The 21,600-nt window shown below is 41.0% G+C and overlaps 1 protein-coding gene across 1 annotated transcript in view; it reads right to left on the bottom strand.

Annotated features, from left to right (window-relative positions):
• Ankrd26 (ankyrin repeat domain containing 26) overlaps window positions 1-21,600 on the bottom strand; it is an 84,680-nt gene that overhangs the window by 41,314 nt on the left and 21,766 nt on the right. The window contains 5 exon segments of the mRNA XM_075971193.1: window positions 699-811; window positions 1,266-1,473; window positions 7,808-7,853; window positions 7,856-7,960; window positions 7,963-8,014. Coding sequence (XP_075827308.1) covers window positions 699-811; window positions 1,266-1,473; window positions 7,808-7,853; window positions 7,856-7,960; window positions 7,963-8,014 — 524 coding nt within the window.

Here is a 21,600-nt window from a genome sequence, read left to right as displayed (position 1 = left end):
TGTGAAACTAACTTGACCCTCTTTTATTTTGAATCAAGTTATTCTAAGTATAAAACAAAGGAAATGGATGACAAAATCCACAGAAATAAAAATTCAGGGTAGACGAAGAAGCATGAAGTTGGCATTATTCTTACTGTTTTTAAAATTATTATTTAAATTTAACATTTTGACATTCAAAAAGGTTTAGGTTGCATTGCCAGAATCTGAAGTCCATGTCATAGTACTATACTTTCAGTATGAATTTGTATTTAGGTTTTCATGAAATTAGAGTTAACGCAAATGATTTAGGAGGGTCTTCTTTCTATGTGTTGCTTTCATTGGTTAAATAAAGAGACTGCCTTGGCCTTTTGATAGCACAGCAGCTTAGACAGAACAGAATGCTGGGAGAAAGGAGGCAGAGACAGAGAGCCGCCTGCCATGAAGCTGCCAGGTCAGACATGCAGAATCTTTCCCGGTAAGCTACGAGCTCATGGTGACATACAGATTATTAGAAATGGGTTAATCAAGATGTGAGAGTTAGCCAATAAGAGGCTAGAACTAATGGACCGGGCAGTGTTTAAATGAATACAATTTGTTTGTTGTTATTTCGGGGTATAAGCTAGCCAGGCGGCCGGGAGCCAGGCCGTGGGAAGTGGCCCACCACTCCTCATTGCTACACTCAGATACTGGTTGGGGGGTTTGAGAACCTGAACTCTTACTCCGTTAGCTCTTTCTGTAACTTTACAGTCCTCCTCTTTTCTCGGAGCAAAGCACAGAGCAGAAAATGTACTGAGTCCATCAGTTTTCTCCTTGCTTTTTCCTTGTCTTCAGACTTTGAAAAGAAATGAGCACAAAGTTATTTTTTAAACAAAAAGACTTGCACGTCTTCAGGGCTCCTGTGACCCCACTACTGCAAGGGCAGGGTTGAAAGCCAGTCTGTGCCCGTCTGTTCGCAGCACTAACACGAGCACTGACAGCATTGTCTACTGGAAATGGGAGCTTGGGGTAAGTTTTTTTTTTAACTTTTATTCTTCTCTCACACCTTACATCCCAACTGCAGTTTCTCCTCCCTCCACTCTTCCCAGCCCCTCCTCCACCTCTCCTCTCCCCCAGACCAACTCCTTCTCTAAATTTTCCTAATTATAAATTTTCTCTTTTCCTTATGCACATCATTGTAACCTTGTCTTACTAAGTAGAAGTCAACCAAATATCTCAGTAGTTCACCCCAATTAGGCACCAAGAAAAGCCACGAAGTTAAAGCCCAAAGGAAGAACGATTAAACTCACCCAGCTCCTAGGATTTTCCATGAACTCACAGCTGGCTTCTGGGCTTTGGGAGAGGTGGGGCACACTTCCTTGTGGCTCCATGCTGCTGCTTGTGAGATATGCACCTTGAGGGCACGTGGGGCAAGACCCTACAGAAGCCACGGTTGCAGAGGTGTTCCACCGTATCTTCTCAGGCTTTGCACTCTGCCCCTCTGGATAGTTGCAAGTCCTGAACAGTAAAAAATGTAAACAGTGAGTATGTCCCATGGTCCCCCAGATGACTGCAGGGTTCTTAGAGAATGATGACATGGAGCAAAATGGTACACTAACACTGAAGCTGTGACAGGACACCAGCTGCACACAATTGCTGTCTCGGGGCTATTCTCAAGAAACACAGCTAGGCATACAAGCATATTCCCGTAATCTAAGCACTTAGGAGGTGGACACAGGAGTATTTTGAGTTTAAGGCAAGACTAGGCTATGTACTGAGTTCCAGCACAGCCTCATCTACAGAACGAGACCTTGTCTCAAAAGACAACAAACAAACAAAAAATGGTTTGTCTATTTTTAGGATATTTTGAACGAACTAGTGAATCAAACAGCATAGGATGGAGGAAAATCACCATCAATGATAGGTGGCTTAACAGTTAAACCGTGGCCCATGGAAGGAATCTACTCTGATTCATTTTTTTTATGCACCTCTGAAGACTTACATTTCTAAAGAGTAACTCTGCAAGATAATAGCATACTTGATAATTATAATAATTCCATCCCATATGAACATACTCAAATATCATACTGTACTACTAAAATATGTACAATTTATAAAAGTTAAGAATATTTGAGTTGGGTGTGGTGGCACAATGCCTTAATCCCAGCATTTGGGAAAAAGAGGCAGGAGAATGTCCATGAAATCTAAGCCAGCATAGTCTACCAAGACAATTCCAGGACAGCCAGGGCTGTTACAAAGAGAAATTCTGACAAGAAAGAAAGAAAGAAAGAAAGAAAGAAAGAAAGAAAGAAAGAAAGAAAGAAAGGAGGGAGGGAGGGAGGGAGGGAGGGAGGGAGGGAGGGAGGGAGGGAGGGAGGGAGGGAGGGAGGGAGGGAGGGAGGGAGGGAGGTCCATCCTGATACAAGAGGTACACAAAGCACGACAGAACCAGAAAAGAAACACCGTGGGTCATATTACAGTTAAAACACTGACTGTACAGAACAAAGAAAACACGTTGAAAACTGCAAGAGAGAAGAGTCAATTCACATACAAGGGTGGTGGCACCACAGTAACTGCTGAGATTTCAATTCAAACACGAAAGATCCCAACTGTCAATCTAATACACCCACAAAACCGTCATGACTGAAGGTGAATGACAAAAGCAGGCTAAAGGAGCTCATGACCAAGCCAGCCCTACAGAGGGCACTGCAAGGAAGACTTCAGTGTGACAGACTAAAGGAGGAAAACAGAACTGTTGAAACAAAGTCTACAAAAGTGTAAAATCAACAAAAGTAAGGAAACAATACAAATCTGTACTGGCTTACATGTGTCTTAGGACAACTTTACACAAACTTAGTTATCTAAAAAGAGGGATTTTAATTTAAAAAATGTCTCCATAAGATCAGACTGTAGGGCAAGTCTGTAGGCTATTTTCTTAATTAGTGTTTGGTGGGGGACAGCCAAGGTCATGGGGGTGCCAGTGATAGGCTGGTGGTCCCGGATTCTATAAGAAAACAGGCTGAACAAGCTATGGGAAGCAAACCAGTAAGCAGCACTCCTCCACGGCTTCTGCAGCAGCCCCTGCCTCCAGGTTCCTGTTCTGCATAAGTTCTCTTCTGACTTCCTTCCATGATGAACAGTAATAAGGAAGTGTAAGCCAAATAAATGATTTTTGGTCATGGTGTTTCATCACAGCAATAGAAATAATCCTAAGACAACACCTTTCAATAATAATTCTGAGTATCAGTGGTCTCAGTTCACCTATTAAAAGACACAAACTAGATGTTTGGAAAGAAAACAGAATATCCATTTTGCTACCTCTGAGAAACATAGCTATAATCAAAGATATACACTACTATAGGGTTTATATTCCAAACAAATGAAACCAGTTGCTGTTCTAATATCAGACAAAACAGACTTCAAACCAAACGTGTCAGGAGAGGTAAAGGGAGGTAAATAATAATAAATGTTACTTCATTCTGATCAAGAGAATAATCCAGCAAGCAGAAACTATAATTATAAATATATACACACAAGAAATAAGCAGATCCAATTTTGTAAAGCAAGCATTGCTACATTTCACCCCAACACAGTAACAGTATTGACTTCAATACTCACCATTCACCATTAGACAGATCATCCATACAAAAAGTGAGTCAAGAAAAAGGAAGTAAAAGATATGTCAGATGAAACGGACCTAGGAAACCTTTATAGCACTTTCCCCAAACACCAACAAATAGACATTTTCTCAGCAGCTCACGGAACTTCTAAAATAAGGCATGTTGTATGATGTAAAACAAATCTCAACAGATTCAGGAAAACTGAAGCAATGTCTCACTTTCTACCTAATCATGATGACATAAAGCTATAAATCAACAGCACGGGAAACTACAGAAAATACACAGATCCATGTAGATTAAGCAACGAGTGGGTCTTTGAAGAAACCAAAAAGAAAAAATTTTAAATCCTAGAATTAAATGAAAATGAAAACACAGTTACCTGAGCCTGAGGGTTATAGTGAAAGCAATCTTAAGAAGGACGTGCCTACATTTCAGAAAGCAGACATCTTAACTAGACAAACAGGAGACAAACATTAAGGAATTGGAAAAAGAATAAAGCAATCCCCAGAGCATCAGACTGATGGAAATAAATAAGACCAGAACAGAAATTAATGAAATAGAAATAAACCAAAAACAATAAAAAGAATCAATGCAACAAAGACCTGGGTCTGTGAAAAGATAAACAAAATTAATATACCTTTAACCAAGTTAACCAAAGAAACAAAGAAGATTCAACCTAATATAATAAGGGGTGAAAAGGGAGAGATTGCAATAGACACAGAGGAAATTCAGAGGATCAAGAGATCCTTTAAAAAAAATTCCACTAAATTGGAAAAATCTGAACGAACTGGATGGATTTCTAGATGTATTTGACCTACCATAGTTAAACCAATATAAAACAAACAGATACAAAACTACCAATGAGATAGAAGCAGTAATTAAAAATCTGCCATCCAGGCCTGAGCCGGCAGAGAACACAAATGGCTCCCCCACTGCCCAGACTTCTTGGTTTGGGGAGGGGGGCTGCACATTCAACCAGAACTGGCTTGATCCGGTTCTTTCCAGGCCTGAGTCAGTGGAAGACACAGATGCCTACTCGCCCCCATCCCTAGACTTCTTGGTCACCATTGTACCAAGGACTGCCTGAGGTCTCTAGACCTGGGCAAGTGAGAAGAGAAAAAACTGCTTTTCTTAAGTTCCATGCCATTCCTGTGTCTATGACGGGCAGGACCCACCAAGAGCCCTGGTACCAGGTGGTTGGGCACCATACGGTGAGTGACTAGAGGACAGGAAATGGGGGAGAGGCAGAAGGGTCCATGGGCTGCGGAGAGAGGCGGATCTGAAGAGAGGAGAGTGGTAAGGGACAGGCTGATGTGAATGGCCTGCTTGCCACCAGAGTCCAAGGTGGTGTCCAGCCCTGGACTATTGTCCAGGTATTTAGACTATTGTTAGGTCTTTGTCTGAGGCCCTGAAACAGCCAAGGGGGGCTGTGTTGATGTCTGTGGTTCCTATCATCACTGAGGGCAGTGTGAAGGCCTGTAGTCTGGGCTACTGCCTAGTGCCATGGTGGTGTCCAAGGGCCATATTGTCATAACATAAGAAAGGAAGAAACACTTTCAACTCCTTCTTACAAAGTCAGACACCCAAACCAGATAAAGACCCAACAAAAAAGGAGAATGATAGGCCAGTCTCACCATGATCTAGGAGGCTCCATTCTGGGGATGCAGAGATGGTTCAACATATGTAAATCAGTAAGGGCAATTTATTACATAAATATATCCAAGGACAGAAACTACATGATCATTTCATTAGGAGCATTAAAAGCCTTTCACAAAATCCAGCATCCCTTTATGACAAACCCTGGAGAGACAAGGGATAGAGAAAATACATGTCAAACAAATGAAGGCTAAGTACGGCAAACCAAAGCCAAAATCATAGGGAATGGAGAAAAAGCTGAGGCACTCCCACAGAACAAGACAAGGCTGTGGGTGTCTGCTTTTGCCTCTCCTGTTCAACAGTGCTTGACATCTTAGAGCAACAGGACAAGAGAAGGAAATAAGAGGGACACACATAGCAAAGGAAGTTGTCAAAGCATTTCTGTTTGCAGGTGGCATGGTTCTACACAGGACAGACACCAAAGACTCCACCAGGAGACTCCCAGAGCTAATGAATACTTTTAGCAATGTGGCAGGTTACAAAATTACCATCAGTAGTTTTCCTACACACTGAAGACAGACTGAGAAGGAAATCAGGGGAACTATACCATTCACACAAACATTGAGAAATCAAGTTGGCACTACCAGGAAGCTTCCTCCCCAGACTAGCTTTCATAGTACCAGAAGGTTGATTGGGAAGAAAAGTCATCAACTGTCTTAGCCATCTATGAATGCTACACTAATGATAGTACAGAAAGATGTGCCCATAGAAACAAGAGTGACATAAATTATGGGGGTAACCAACCACTTCCTGATTGAACATCAGGTCTACTTCACAAGAGAAAACACATGTGTGGTACTATAAATCTGCTCAAGAACCAATGGCTGGGCGGTGGTGGCGCACGCCTTTAATCCCAGCACTCGGGAGGCAAAGGCAGGAGAATCTCTGTGAGTTCGAGACCAGCCTGGTTTACAGAGCGAGTTCCAGGACAGGCTCCAAAGCTACAGAGAAACCCTGTCTCAAAAAACCAAAAAAAAAAAAAAAAAAAAAAAGAACCAATGGTTGGAGAACTCATAGGCCCCAACAGGAAAAATCCCTATTATTATTTTGCCAAATGAACATAGTATCAAACTATCGTCTAAAATGGTACAGATTGGAAAAATTTCTGTGTTCAGAAGTCAGTGGCTAATGCAGAAACTCACAACTGGCCAAAGTACGGAGAATAAGTCAGTGGAGAGCTAAGCACAAATGGGAAGCCTTTGTCAACTTCTCCCCACAAGGCTCAGAGACCAGAGGTCAGGGAGGATCTTCTAGGCATGCCAGGAGTGCTGCCTTCCTGAACTCACAGTGGCCGGCTCAAGACCAAGCAAGTCAACACCCCAGCGTGCAAGGGGGAGGAATTCTCAAGCCCCCACATAAGAGGAGCTGTGGACAGTTTATGGCTTCTAAGGGTGAATCAGTTTTCTTTAAGGCTGTGGTCCCTGGTAGGTGGACCAATCCTCCAATAGATGGCCCCAATCCCACGAGTATATGGGTAGCAAAAATTGGACTCAGTGAGTTACAATTCTGAGGGAAAAATAACAAAGACAAGAATTAGGGAGATTTGGGAGGGGAGTGAAGGTGGGCACAGACACCCTAAAATATTCTCCTCTGCTCTCTGTCCATTGCTCCCATAGGAAGAAATCGAACCTTTGCCACTGAGGAGGAATTCAGAGTCTAAGGAGGCCAAGACACAGAACAAGAATCTGAAACAGCCCAAGCAGTTAGCTCAGAACATCCTTACCAAGGTGGCGAGGCGGAGCGGCATTTTCTATCGGCCATATACTCCCAGCCCACACAGAACAAGGAATTAGTCTAACCAGCTGGGATTTCCACTTCCCTGCCCCTCCGGATTGCTCATTTCCTGTATCCCAATGCATTCTGGGATAGAAAAAAAAAATCGCTGAAGGGCAGCAGCTCTGTGGCTCCCTCTAGTGGTGAGACTGAACCACAGAAAAGTTCAGTTACCAATGCCAGAAAATGCCCAGGGAAGTAGTACCAGCAACACGTGACAGCTTGGTTTAGGTTATAACCCTCCAAAAATAATTAAGCTTTTAATATTTATATTTATAAAAACAAGTTATAGTAATGACTGTGGTAACTAGAGAGTTTCATAAACATCTAAAAGTCAATAGGTTAAATCAACTAGGGGAGAATACTAAGGGGGAAAACAGATGTATAATGAAGAACAGAGGAGTAAAAAGTGTCCTGGGTTAACATTTCAAAGTCAGTTCATTTGCCAACATGACTTCCCAGAATTACAGAATCTACTTGCTTTCCCTATTGACAAAGCCAGGAGCCTGGTTCACTTAGAGCTAGACTTAGTGACAAGGCCGTGAGATGGGTTTGTTCTCAGCATCTCTCTCTTCCCTCGCTGGTTCACTTAGAGCTAGACTTAGTGACAAGGCCGTGAGATGGGTTTGTTCTCAGCATTTCTCTCTCCCTCGCTGGTTCACTTAGAGCTAGACTTTGGTGACAAGGCCGTGAGATGGGTTTGTTCTCAGCATCTCTCTCTTCCCTCGCTGGTTCACTTAGAGCTAGACTTAGTGACAAGGCCGTGAGATGGGTTTGTTCTCAGCATTTCTCTCTCCCCTCGCCTACTTGGAAGAGGTGAGAGTAGGGTATTATTACTTCTTAGTTTTAAAGATACAGTTCCTTGAATTTTTCCACTTCAACTTTATGAGAATCTTCTTGCAATCTCATTTTAGAGAGCTCAGATGTGAGCTTCGTCAGCTCTGCCTGACTCCACACTGCGCCACATGCTCCCTTTTCTTCCCTGGCTCTGCTTTGTGTGCAGCCTCCACCTGAAACCAATTACAAAGGTGGATTTTTACAAATCAGAATACAAGGGACTACTGGGAACTTGAAGACTTGTCAGGTCACTCTCATGACTGAGTAGCTCTAAGCATGACAGAAACAGAATACACATTCTGTAAAGAGACACTGAGGAAAATAAGCTGACCAGCAGAAAGGAGGTAAGGGACACAGGGAGGGCAATGGGTTTTCGGGAAGTGCGACAATGAATTTCAGAATCAACTGTATTAAATGTGACTAGTAAATATCTATGATGCATTTTTTGCATGTGTGAGTGAGTGTATGCATGCATGTGTGTGTGCATGTATATGTGTGTGGTATCTGTGGGTGTGGAGTGCTGTACTTTGAAAGCCAACCTTGTCTCAAACTAGATAAGCTGAGTTACAACCTCAGCCAGAAATCACCTTGTGTTAGCTCCTGTGTAATTTCATAATTCCAAAAATAATAAAAGTCAATTCAGAAATTTTAATTACAAATATTGGAACCTAAAAAGGAGCCAACAAGTTTCTGGAGAGGGAGGAGAATCACTGCCTTTAGTTGTGTATCTACTTCTGAGCCCACCAGACTACAACTCATGGTCACACAGAGATGGCTGCCGTTAATCACACTGGGTCATGAAACAAATGCTTATCCAGAATTGTGAGAAAGAGATTTATAGGGAGGGAGAAGAATGGACAGGGGTAAAAGAGAGTGGGGGAAACAGTGGTCATCATGCAATGTGTACATGTGAGAAAAAAAATTTTTTTAAAGTTAAAAAAAATAAGGTAAGTGTGATATGCCTTGGGATTAAAAAGAGATGGAAGCCACAGGGGTTCCATGGGTGATAATGGATGCCTGCTGATGCTTCAAGAGGTTGTCTAGAAGGGCTTGAAGGCTGATGAAGGGATGACCTTGTGACACAGTGCTGACAGCCAATCAACATGCAAGCTGAACAAAGAGCCTGGACTTGCTGAATCAAAGATCTGTATCCCATTTGTCCTCCCGTGTGTCAACTGTCATGCAATGCAAAAACAAATGGCTTCTGGGTTAGCACACCCGATCCAGGGAACACGGGGTCTAAAGATGGAACCATGATGGTGTCTGTAAAACCCCTCATAGCTTACTAAGTAGGTTTAAAGTGTTTCTTAATCCATAATGGGTTCTGAGGTTCTAGAATTCTCACATCAATGTTCTAGAACAATTTCTTAAGAAGCCCAAGTGGTAAAGTTCACCTCTTAAGGATTTGCAAATGTATCTTTTCAAGTTGTACAAATACCAATGGTTTTTACAGGCCAAGTCCGTAAAAGAATCAGCCCTGCAGGGCTGGGCCAAGAGAGACCCAGGCTGCAAAACTAAGAGAGGGCTCTGGGTGTTGGTAGTTCTCCAGTGAGGAAGCAGGGAGAGAAAAAACTCAGATACAAAAATAGATTGTTGTTTTGAAAGGGAAAGACGAGGGGAGTGGAAAGAGAAAGGAAAGAAAGAGCTGAAGAGATGGTTCAACAGTTAAGAGGTAGCTTCTGCCTCTCACCACTTCTCCCCCTCTTCCTTGTTTTTTTTTCTCTCTCTGTTCTTCTCCCCTTCTCCCCTTCCCTTCCATAACTCACTAAATAAACCTCACTCTCGCCTGCCACATGTCAGAGAGAGAGAAGGGGGGGAGAGGCAGAAGCTACCTCTTCAAGAGGGAGGTGGAAAAGGAAGAGACTCAGGCTGCAAGCAGGAAAGAACTGCTGCCTGTCTCAGGAGACGGGAGGGGGGGTGTCTTATAAAGAGACAAAACAGATCATTACATTACCTTCTTTTTTAAGGGAATTGGGGCATCGGATTCTCAAGACTGCTTCCTGCTTTTTTGTGGGTGTCGAGTTTGTGGGAGAACCTAAGAAAGCTGAGTGCTGGTCACATCCTGGTATAACTGGTCTCTTTGTTCATGTCCGGTGTTTGTGGTATGGAAATGACTGGTGTCTCTTACACCTGTTTAAGGTATTGGCAGAACAGAGGACAAAGTTAAGTTTAGGGAAAAAAATTTAGGACCAGGGGATTGAAAAGGGTGTATCTGATCTGTTTAAGGTGGATCCTTTAACTCAGCTCCCTAGAACTCACAAGAATTCTTTGGGTTTGTGAAAAAAAAGTTTTAGACATATGCATTGTATAAACAGTAGCATATTTATGTTAGAATGACTGGGACAGTTATTTTACACAATGAAAAATATGGAAGGCAGCATGAGAGAGAAATTTGATAGCATGCACTTGTCCTCACACCTTTATAACTTGCAGGTACTCACCTTAATAACTTGTATTTGTAATTTACTGAAATTTATTTGGTGAGTTGTCCTTTTAAACTGACAAAACCTCTCAGCTGTCAAACTGTATCAGAGATCTTTGAGAAGGATAAAATCTTACTTGACTTACTGATTAAAAAACAACAGAGAACTTACGTGGTTGGCACCTAGAGCTACTCCTCAGGGTCCTCCATAGTCACCGAGGGTCATATTTGCCTCTGCTGTCTAACACAGAGCCTGCCAAGCTCCAGAAGACCCCGTGGGCTAAGAAGTCTGTAGGAAGACAAGCCTACCTTGACCTGAGCAGCTAGGCTGTCAATTCTAGCAATTCTGTCCACATCTGTAGATCTTAAGTTTAGATGAAAGGCATTTTTTTCCAGTTAGCACTTAGCAGTTGATGAAGTGAATTGCAGATGGATGTTGTTCTGTGCCCATCTATCTTCTGTCTTCTTTGGAGAAAATAGAGTGCTGCTGCTAGGAGCAAACCTGTCTCTTTTTGTTATAAAAAGTTTTTTAACAATTAAATATTTAAATGCCATATTCCCCAGATCTCTGAGCAGTTGACAGCTGTTTATCAGGTCTAGAGTCTGGGAGAGCTGGGTCTGAGCTTGGCCTTACTGGCTCTTAAGAAGTAAGAGTGACACTTGTAAAAGACAGAAAGAAGAAAGACTGCTTGCAATAGAAGGTTAACGGCAGAATTGACAGCAGTAGAGAACATCTCAATATATTTTAAATGAGGGTTAGATTAAATATAAAGTATTTTTGTAAGAGATTTAAAAGTACATACCAGTTAAATATGAGACTTATTGTTTTTGTAGTCTGAAATGAGATGCAATGAACAGACAATTATAACACTTAACAGTAAACATAGGTGCATTTAAGTTACATGTATAAACACATGCACACAGTGAGCAGGAATTGAGTGAAGTAGATGCTCTTGGTGGGCCCTACCAGAGGCATGCCACTGCACAAAACACACATGCAATAGAGTCAGCAAGAGGAATTTAGAGACAAAAACATAAGTAAACCAGGGTCCAGGCAGGGTATACTTCGGTAAAGATGGCAGGACTTGGTTACCTGACCTGGATATTAGTTAAGATGGTGGTAAAGTCACCTGACCTCAGTCAGAATGGTAGTGGTCACATGTTGCATGGAAAAGGCACAATTTTGAGCTGCATGGAATTTAAGGTTAATAATAAAAAAGAGACCTAGAGGCATGATCCAACCTCTCTCTAAGCTGCCATGCCACAAGCCACAGTAGGAAGCAAAAGGCTGGAATTGAAAACAGCCGCCTCATGAATCTGACCAATTTTGTTGGCAGAAGTAGTGGCAGGGACAGCTTGAGGAAACTCCTTCCATTTGGCTGTGCGCTGACAGAAAGCTTCTGTGAAAGTGGAGCCAGGGAAGAGAGGGTGGGAGCAGAAGAAGTAGGACTTTAAGGCCTGTGGTTTTAGGGCCTCTAAAAGGCATCCATCCCAGGGGAACAGACAGGGATGGCTTGCTACCCATAGCTGAAACTAAAAACCCACAAAATGGTGACACCACAAGGCCTCCAAAACAAAAACAGGCAACACAGCAGGGGAGAAAAGAAAAGACAAGGAAAAAAAGAGAAAGAAAAACAGGGACTCTTGGCCCCCAGTTGAATGCACCACACAGAGTGTGCAGTGCTAGCATTGGAGGACTGACCCTCGGTCAGTCCAGGCCACTCTGAGTGACCTTTCATGGCGAGGGGAAAAACAAGGAAAGGAAAGGAAAGGAAAAAAGAAAATGAAAAGCTGAGGGACCCTGGGCCCCCAATCAAATGCACTGCACAGAGTGTGCAGTGTTAGTGCAGAAGGACTGACCCTGGATCAGTCCAGTTATGATTTTAGATAAGGGAAGCAATCCAGAGAAGAATGTTAGCAGAGGGCTCAATCATAGCAGAATGGGGGAAACTCACCAATCGAAGCCAGTATTGTGTGGAGAAATCACAATCAGGTATATGGAACACATGGTTGTTGTGGAAAAAATACCTGGTTCCGGATCCCGATCCCAGGGTTTGGGGCAGGAAAGCCTCCCAAGTCTCATGGCACCAATGTAATGGTAAAATTGCTGCAGGATCTCTGGTGGCTGCAGTAGCAGAAATGCTGCAGGACCCTGAGCTGAGGGAACAAGGCATGTGGCAGAAGACAGCAAGCAGCAGGTCCCGAGAGCAGCCAGTCCCATGCAGGGATGGCACAGTTCCACAAGTGGCTGCAGCAGGCCATGAGGATAGACAGACAGATGGGCATGCCATGAGACCACGCTTCAGGTGTCCAAAGGCGGCTGGTCCCATGCAGGCAGCCACGTGGCAGGCGAGAGACAGACAGATAGGCATGCCATGTAGAGAAAGGCTGAATTTAGTGGGTGATGGAGGGGGGAAGGAGATAGGAAAAGAGCAAAGGGTCAGAGAGTGAGAGATGAGAAAGAAGAGAGAGATGGGAGAGACAGAAGCTGCCTCTTCAAGAGGGAGAGGGGGGAGTGGGCGTGGCTTGTCTCTTAAAGAGACAGAACATACCATTACAGTAACTGTCTCCCACCCATTGTGGTCTCCCACCCACCAGGGAACCTGCCAAGAATCATAACATTGGTGTATGACTCAGCCAGGCTTTCTCTGTGTTCCCGCCCTCCAACAGGCACCACTAGGACCACTTTCCAACTTCCTGTGCCCACTTCTTCGCTGCACACTACTACAAATAAATGGTAAGGTCTCCTGCTCCAAGTCAGCTTTCACTGACATTCATCTCTGGCAATTCCCCATGGCTGGGAACTGGGATCTTGTCTCATTTCTTGTCTCAGACTGTAGTCCCTCAGGCCACTTGGAGTGGTCTTGGTCCCCACACTCTGTTCTGACAAACCTTTGTATGGCTTGACCAATCTGTCCAATCCTTGCATTATTTTAGGGATGCCTTGAATATTTTGCTTTTGGGTCTCATCTCTCATCTTTCCATCAACTCTGGGAAATGGCCTACATACTCCTTTATAGGGGCTGAATTATAGAGACCCATATTTCTACATTGTATGGCAGTCAAAATTCTGAGTGACCTGGCAAGGTACAATTTGTGCCTGTCACACAGAAGGTGGTTGCCTAGCCCTTTGATAGTGAGACAAACAGACACCATCCAAAGTAAGGGTCAGGATATGCTAATGTTGTTCTCCTCCTTCTGTGTAATTTGGGAGGTTGCCAGGGAAAGAAGTGTAAATCTATGTGACAGAGCAGGAAGATAGATAGATAAAAAGACATGACAAAATGGTCATAGAAAAGGTGTGGATGTGACCATAATCATTCTCCCTGCTACCATAATGCTAATGAATTTCCCCCTCAGTTTTAAGATAAAAGCTGTTTGGAGAATAAACGTGGGTGATTTCATGAAGGATCACAGAAAACTACCTACTGATAAAATCATGTGAGTTATGTCTTTCTTCTCATACCTCCACTCTGGTTTGAGAGATAATTTATGGTCCAAGCTGGTCCTGGACCCCAACACTCTTTAAATACCAACCTAAAGTGACTGCCTACCAGCAGGTCCCAACATGGAAGCTTTCTAATTTCTGTCTGCAAACAGGCAGATGGAAAAGCCATACTAAACTCTGGATCCTACAGCATATCATCTCAGCAAATTTTAGCATCTCCAGTGCTTCTTGCTACTAGAACAAAGAATGGGGAAAGTTACAACTAGACAAGTACGAGCTTGTCCACCTCATGTTTACATTTCTTCTCAGATTTTATCGAAGTACAGATGGACTCCTTCCCTGCATACTGCCCATAGTTACTCTGTGTTATAATTGAAAACATAGCAGCAAGGATCTGGTGATTTGTAAAGCCTAATATCACACTATCTGGCTTATCCCAGAAATATTTTAACAGCAATAATGTTAAAAACACATCATTAGTTTTGAATTATATTTTATCATACTTAAGTTGAGATGATTGGTAAAATAGTGTAAATTCCATGTGGTAGTAACACATTTTTTTACTTTCAAACATCTGCTCACTGACTTATTGATGATAAAAGTTAACATGATACCTTCCTTAAATGCTATCTTATTCACTGTACTGTTGTTGTGAAGGGACACCATGACCATGGCAACCCTTACAAAAGAAAGCATTTAACTAAGAGCTTGCTTAAAGTTTCAGAGGCTTAGTCTGTAAGGATAGCCCAACCCCCTTAGAGGGCGTGTTCGCCTCAGGCTAATGTTTACATATAAATCTGCAGAGAGAGAGAGAGAGAGAGAGAGAGAGAGAGAGAGAGAGAGAGAGAGAGAGAGCCCGCCGCCCTTTCTGCTTTCCTGTTCACCACGGGAACCTCTGGTTCTGTAAGTCTATTTTCTAGTAAATGGCAACAAGCTAAGGAGAGTGTAAAGAAATGCCCTACTTGCTCTTTCTATAACCAAACGCCACTGCCTGCAGGGGCTAATCCAAAGGGCACCCAACGGAATAAAATCTGGCAGATGGATGTGTTCCACTTTGCAGAATTTGGCAAATTAAAATATGTTCATCACACCATTGACACTTATTCAGGCTTTCAGTGGGCAACTGCTTTAAGTTCAGAAAAAGCTGATTCAGTAATCACTCATTTATTAGAAGTCATGGCTATCATGGGTATACCTACACAAATAAAGACAGATAATGGTACTGCTTATGTTTCTAGGAAAATGAAACGGTTTTTTGATTATTACAATATCAAGCATGTTACAGGTATACCATACAATCCTACAGGTCAAGCAGTCATAGAAAGATCAAATCGAACTTTAAAGGATATGTTGAACAAACAAAAAGGGGTGGAAAACACCCCCAGAAAAAGGTTACATAATGCTTTGTTAACCTTGAATTTTCTCAACACTAATGAGAAGGGAACAACCACTGTAGAAAAAACATTGGATAATAGAAAAGTCTACTGAACTAAATCAACCAGTTTATTTCAAGGATGTGCTGACCTCACAATGGAAGCCAGGAGATGTGCTGCGTTGGGGAAGGGGTTTTGCTCTTGTCTCCACAGGTAAGGAAAAATTGTGGATACCGTCAAAATTAATAAAGGTTCGGTTTGAAGAAGAAAAGCCACTTGGAAAAGATAAATAACAATTCATTCACAAGGATGGCGAGCATAAAGATGGTAAGAAATACAGATAGGTTGGGGGCAGGGTTCTTTTCTTATCTCCACAGGAAAATGCTCATCTTCAAAGAAATTGAGGGACCCTGAATATTTAATTACTGATGGATGGACATGTTCTGTAAGTATTAATTTGTTTATATATGTCTTACTAAACATTTCTTTATAAATATGTAGAGCTGGTTTTGGAGTTGGACTATGGCTCAGTCCCTCTTCAATTCCAAGCCTGTTGATAAGAGATATCTCAGAGTTTCTGTCTCAGGTCAGGAGATATGAAATGGGACAGAATAAGAATAATTATGTACTTGATAAACTTTCTTTGCTTTTCTTCATATCTGTGTCTTTCTTTATATGTCAGTATATGTCCCTGGTGTTAATGTTCAAATTTCCCATAACAAGCAACAAATTTTCCTACAGTAATCTTTAAAGTTTCCAGGCTGAAGATGGGGCCCCACAACATCAACTCAATCTGCTTTTTATGATGTCATGAATTTTTTTTAAGCGCTAATATTAGACCTGTTTTTTGGTACCAACTGCAAGAGACAATTTCGAATGGTGCACATTTTTGACAACACTCTGGCCGGACCTTCTCAAAATGATCAGATACTAGTTACAATTTTCTTAGGTCAAAGGTTAATTTGGGAATTTTACCATCATTTGCTTTCACAGGAGCCCCTAAGGAGAACGTCGCCCCCATGTCAGCTAGAAGCAATCTTAGAGGATGATGTCCCCTCTCCCAACAGAGTTTGCCCTTAGGGTTAGGGACATCTTTTAGTGGTTGGTTTAGGGTTGAGGGGATGGGGAGATATTTTATGGAATTAGGGGTATTTTTAAAAAAAGGGGGGGGATTAACTGGTTTGATGGGATGATTGGTATTTGTGAATTACTGTTTTTAGAAAATTGTATTGGTACTGTTTCTTGTATATTGATATATTGAATATTGAATGTGAGTGTTCCTACCTCTATTTTTGTATAAGAATATGCTTATAAGTTTGTCTATATTATATTGATACATCTACCATATTACAATGTACATTTCTACCTCTGATACTATTTATATAATAACATTGTTTACATTTGATATGTAATGACATTGTTTACAGTTAAAGATCATTGTCTTCATATATTGCACAGTTGTTTATTTTCTTAGTCTTAAAGTTAGATAGATATTGAGAATTATATGTTTGTCATATTTATTTTTAGGTTAATCAGGTTTTTTAGACACATAGAGATTATATTTAGTGTAGATAGTATAATCTACAGCGTCTTCGAAGAGCTGTAGAAAATGGCCTTTAATCTAACCTAGAATTCTGTACCAACGAGACATAATCACTCCTGGCAACACCACTCTACTCCCGAGAGAACGTTGAGCACCAAAGACACTCCACTGGGAGCTTGTCTTCTTGGCAGAACTGGCCTTTGGGTTAAGAAAAGCACATACCTCAACTACTGACAAAGATACAGAATATCCATAAGTGGATGAAACAGGATTGTCTTATCTTGCCAAGACAGGGTAGGATAGTTCTAAGAGAGTTCCTTGCCTTTAATAATGATATGTCAGTTATGTTAGGCCTTAGTCAAAGTTGGTTGACTCACATTACAAACAAGACTTTGGGTGATTGCCCAGGTAGTCAGTTGTCTCTGTCATTTGTTGCACATTTTGGATATCTCTCGTTTGTTAAGTAATATTTATTCCCTTCTCAGATCTTTGACGGAGTTGAAAATTATATAATTGTAGTTACTCTCTACATTATTTAGACTCCTTGAGATAGAATGTTTAGCAAAACTTTTGTTCTCAATATTGCTTATTATATTTATTATTTGTTATTATTGTATATAGTTGTATTTGGTTTAGTTCTGTCTTATTTAGACAAAAGGGGGAGATGTAAGGATAGCCCAACCCCCTTAGAGGGCGTGTTCACCTCGGGCTAATGCTTACATATAAATCTGCCGAGCGAGAGCCCGCTGCCCCTTCTGCTTTCCTGTTCACCGTGGGAACCTCTGGTTCTGTAAGTCTATTTCCCCATTAAAGCTGTATATATTTTTACAATCTGTCTGCATTCATTTTACGCCAATATTAGTCCATTATCACGGCAGTGAACATGATGGCAGCATGAGATACAAGGCCTAGCATGGGCTTTTGGAACCTCAAAGCCCACTCCCAATATCACACTTCCTCCAACAAGCCCTCACCTCGTAATCCTTCTTAAATACTACATTCCCTGATGACTAAATATTCAAATCTATGAACCTATGGGGGCCATTCTCACTTAAACCATCACACATCTCATGGGATCATTTCCAGGGACATTGTCTACCAGAGCCAGAAACTTTTTCAGGTCCAACTCCAGCCCAGGTACTTCTGCAGGAGGGGTTCCAGACCAGGATTTACAGAAACAAGGCAAAGCTGGCAACCTAGGCCAAAGCAGTCCTGAGACAGCAAACTCCAAGGGGGCAGAGCAAAGGACAGGAGCCCTGAGCTATCTCCAGGAGCACGGAGTAACCAATGGGGTAACTAGAACTGTGACACTGACTGTACCACAGAGAACAACCATCTGAGCTTTGGATTCACTGGCACCTTGAAGAATATTTTATAGAATCTCAGACAGCCCCAACCACATCTATTAGAGGAAAAGATGAGTAGAAAAGGTAAGAATGCATGTAACATCACAAAGAGCCACACAACACCATAAAACCTAAAGAGTCTATAACAGCAAGACCTGAACACCTAAATATGGATGAAGCAGAAGAAAATGATCAAAAAAAAATAACTTCAAGAGAATGTTCCCTCAACAAAATGGAAGAAAAGACAAACAAAAAATTGGAAGACATCAACAAATCACTTAAAGAAAACCAAGAAAAAAAAATCAAGCATATGAAAGAAACTATTCAGGACTTGAAAACTGAAATAGAGGTAATAAAGAAAACATGAACTGAAGGAATTATTGAAACAGAAATCATGAAAAAATGATCAGGAACCACAAATGCAAGCATGAACAGCAGAATACAAGAGATGGAAGAGAGAATTTCAAGCACTGAAGATACAATAGAGGAAATAGACTCGTCAGTTAAAGAAAACATTAAATCTAACAAGAGCTTAACCCAGAATATCCAGGAAATATGGGACACCATGAAAAGGCCAAATCTAAGAATAATAGGTATAGAAGAAGAATTTCAACTGAAAATCACAGTAAATGTATTTAACAAAGTCATAAAAAACTTTCCCAACCTAAGGAAAGATATGCCTATGAAGATACAAGAAGCTTACAGAACATTAAGCAGACTGGATCCAAAAAAAAGTCCTCCCACAACATAGTAATCAAAACACTAAATATACAGAGTAAAGAAAGAATATTAAGAGCTGCAAAGGAAAAAGGCCAAGTAACATATAAGGGTAGACCTAACAGAATTACACCTGACTTCTCAGTGGAGACCATGAAATCCTAAAGGTTTTGGTCAAGCATTATGCAGACATTAAGAGACCACGGATGCCAGCCCAGACTACCATACCCAGCAAAATTGTCACCATAGAAGAACAAAACATGACAAATGTAGATTTCACCAATACATAGCCACAAACCCAGCCCTACACAAAATACTAAAAGGAAAACTCCAAGGAAGTTGGCTACACCAACAAAAACACAGAAAATTGATAGTCTCATAGCACCAAATCCCAAAGAAGGGAAAAACGCACAAATTAACATCACCAACAATGAAAACTAAATTAACAGGAGATAGCAATCACTGGTCATTAATATCCCTTAATGTAAATGGACTCAACTCACCTATATAAAGGCACAGGCTAACAGATTGGATAAGAAAACAGAATCCATCCTTCTTCTGCACACAAGAAACACACTTCAACCTCAAAGACAGACATCACCTCAGAGTAAAGGGTTGGGAAAAAATATACCTATCAAATGGACCTAAGAAACAAGCGGGTGTAGCTATCATAATATCTAACAAAATAGACTTCAAGCTAAAATCAGCCAAAAGAGACAAAGAAGGTCATTTCATATTAGTCACAGAAAAAAATCCCATCAAGAGGAATTTTCAATACTGAACATCTATGCCCCAAATACAAGGGCACCCTCATATGTCAAAGAAACACTTCTAAAGATTAAATCATGCATTAAACCCCACACACTAATAGTAGGAGACTTCAACACTCCACTCTCACCACTGGACAGGTCAATCAGACAAAAAATGAACAGAGAAGTAAGAGAACTAACAGATGTTATGACTCGAATGGACTTAACAGACTCCTATAGAATATTCCAAACAGAAAAGAATATACCTTCTTCTCAGCACCTCATGGAACCTTCTCAAAAATTGACTACATAGTCAGTAAAGAAAAAAAAAAAAACCTCAACAAATACAAAAAAAAATGGAATAACCCAATGTACCTTATCAAATCATCATGGTATAAAAATGGAAGTCAACGGCAATACTAATTCCAGAAAACCCACAAACACATGGAAATTAAACAATGCTCACCTGAATCATCAATGGGTCAAGGAAGAAATAAAGGGAGAAATTAAAGAGTTCCTAAAATTCAATTGAAAATGACCACAAATATCATCAGATCAATTCCAGTAAGAGTATAATGACATTGCTGTTATCAAATACCTGTTTTAGTTTCTGAGAAGCCGTTAAATCCTTAGTTTGCCTCCTCTTGACTGAAAAGAGGTTTTAGTCATTTTTTTATTTTAAGTCTTTCTTTCCCTGGGGGAAAGCTTAGGTCTTAGTTCTTAGGTTTAATATTTTAATCAAAATCAGCTCTGTGTTCCGAAGATTAAAACGTTCAGATGTTCAGTCTGTATCTTAGCTCTAAAGCAAACAAGATTCAAACTGCAGAAAACTGTAGTCACCACGGTCAGGTCATCTCAGCAGGGCCTCTGTATCTGTGTCCCAAGTCTGGAAGCAGCTCAGCATCTGTTCCTTGGAGCAGGTGGTGTTCCTGGGTGAGGTGCGCTGGATTCAGCTACCAGAAACAGGAAACACATCTTGGCAATTATCTCAGCAGGGTCTCTTTGTGTAGACTCTCTGGAGGCAGAATGGCACCCTGCAGTGTAGCATGGAGGCAGAGTTCAAATCAGGCATTCCTTTCTGTGGGGACTGGGAAAGCTGGGTCACAGGTTCCTCTGGTATCTTCTCTTTGTTTTTTCTGCTGGGCCATTATCAGCTATGATGTCATCAGGTCTGGTACTCCTTTACTGTCATTTTATCCAGCTTTATTTTCTTTCTATGAAAAAAGAACATAAACACATTCCTGACCCCAAATATATACAGGTTGGGCCTTTTATAATTATTGCAAGGGCATTTTTACCTTGCCTTAGCAAAGGTCACCTTGGTTCCATGTCAGGTCTGTCTGTGACTTTTATCCCTTAAGCTGTATTCAAGGAGCCATATCATGCTCAACAATTCTTTTGTATTATTAACCATATATGCAGTCCTTCCGTTGGAGGAGCCATTTGTAAAATTAGCATAACACCCTTTTAAGGGATTTTTAGCTATAACATTAGCAAAATACAGTTGTGTGAGTTGCAGCAATGATATCTGGGGAAAGATTGTTACTTTGGCCTTTGAATTGAGCAAACATAATTGTCCAAGAATAAATCTTAAAATTATCAATTAATCTATTGCTTAGCATAGGAAATATTGATCATAGTCAATACTCTGTTAAACTATCTCCAAGATTCCATCCTGCTCTTTCGTATTAAACAGGCTACTGCTTTAAATTAAGAGTTTAATATCTTAACTGGCAAAATTGGAAAGATGCAACTAAAAAAAGCATTCTGTTTTTTCATAAAACTGCTGTAGAATAAGTTTTGTACTTAATACACACATTGGCTATAGCTGAATTATAATTAATATACTTTATTTGTTGATTATTATATACTTTACCTGCTGATCTATACTCTACCTGCTAAAGTATCTGTTTGGCAGCTTCTATAAACTCTCTATTAGAAATTGGCTTATTTATCCCCTTAAGAATTTTACTTTGTATCTCAAGATCTCCCATAATATTATAACTAAAGTTTTAGCCATTGACTATCTAATTAAAAGTTTGTAAGCTATCCTCCTCTTAAGTTGCAAGTCTGTCTAGCTGATAGAAAAATGGGAAAGGGAAGCATTTTAACTAATGATGCTGGCTTAATTAGACATCAACATGTAAAGAATGAAAATAGA

Source organism: Microtus pennsylvanicus, chromosome 4, assembly GCF_037038515.1.
Source record: "Microtus pennsylvanicus isolate mMicPen1 chromosome 4, mMicPen1.hap1, whole genome shotgun sequence".
NCBI lineage: Eukaryota > Metazoa > Chordata > Mammalia > Rodentia > Cricetidae > Microtus > Microtus pennsylvanicus.
The sequence above is the reverse complement of the archived record's forward strand: the minus strand, read 5'-3'. Positions and strand labels throughout refer to the sequence as shown.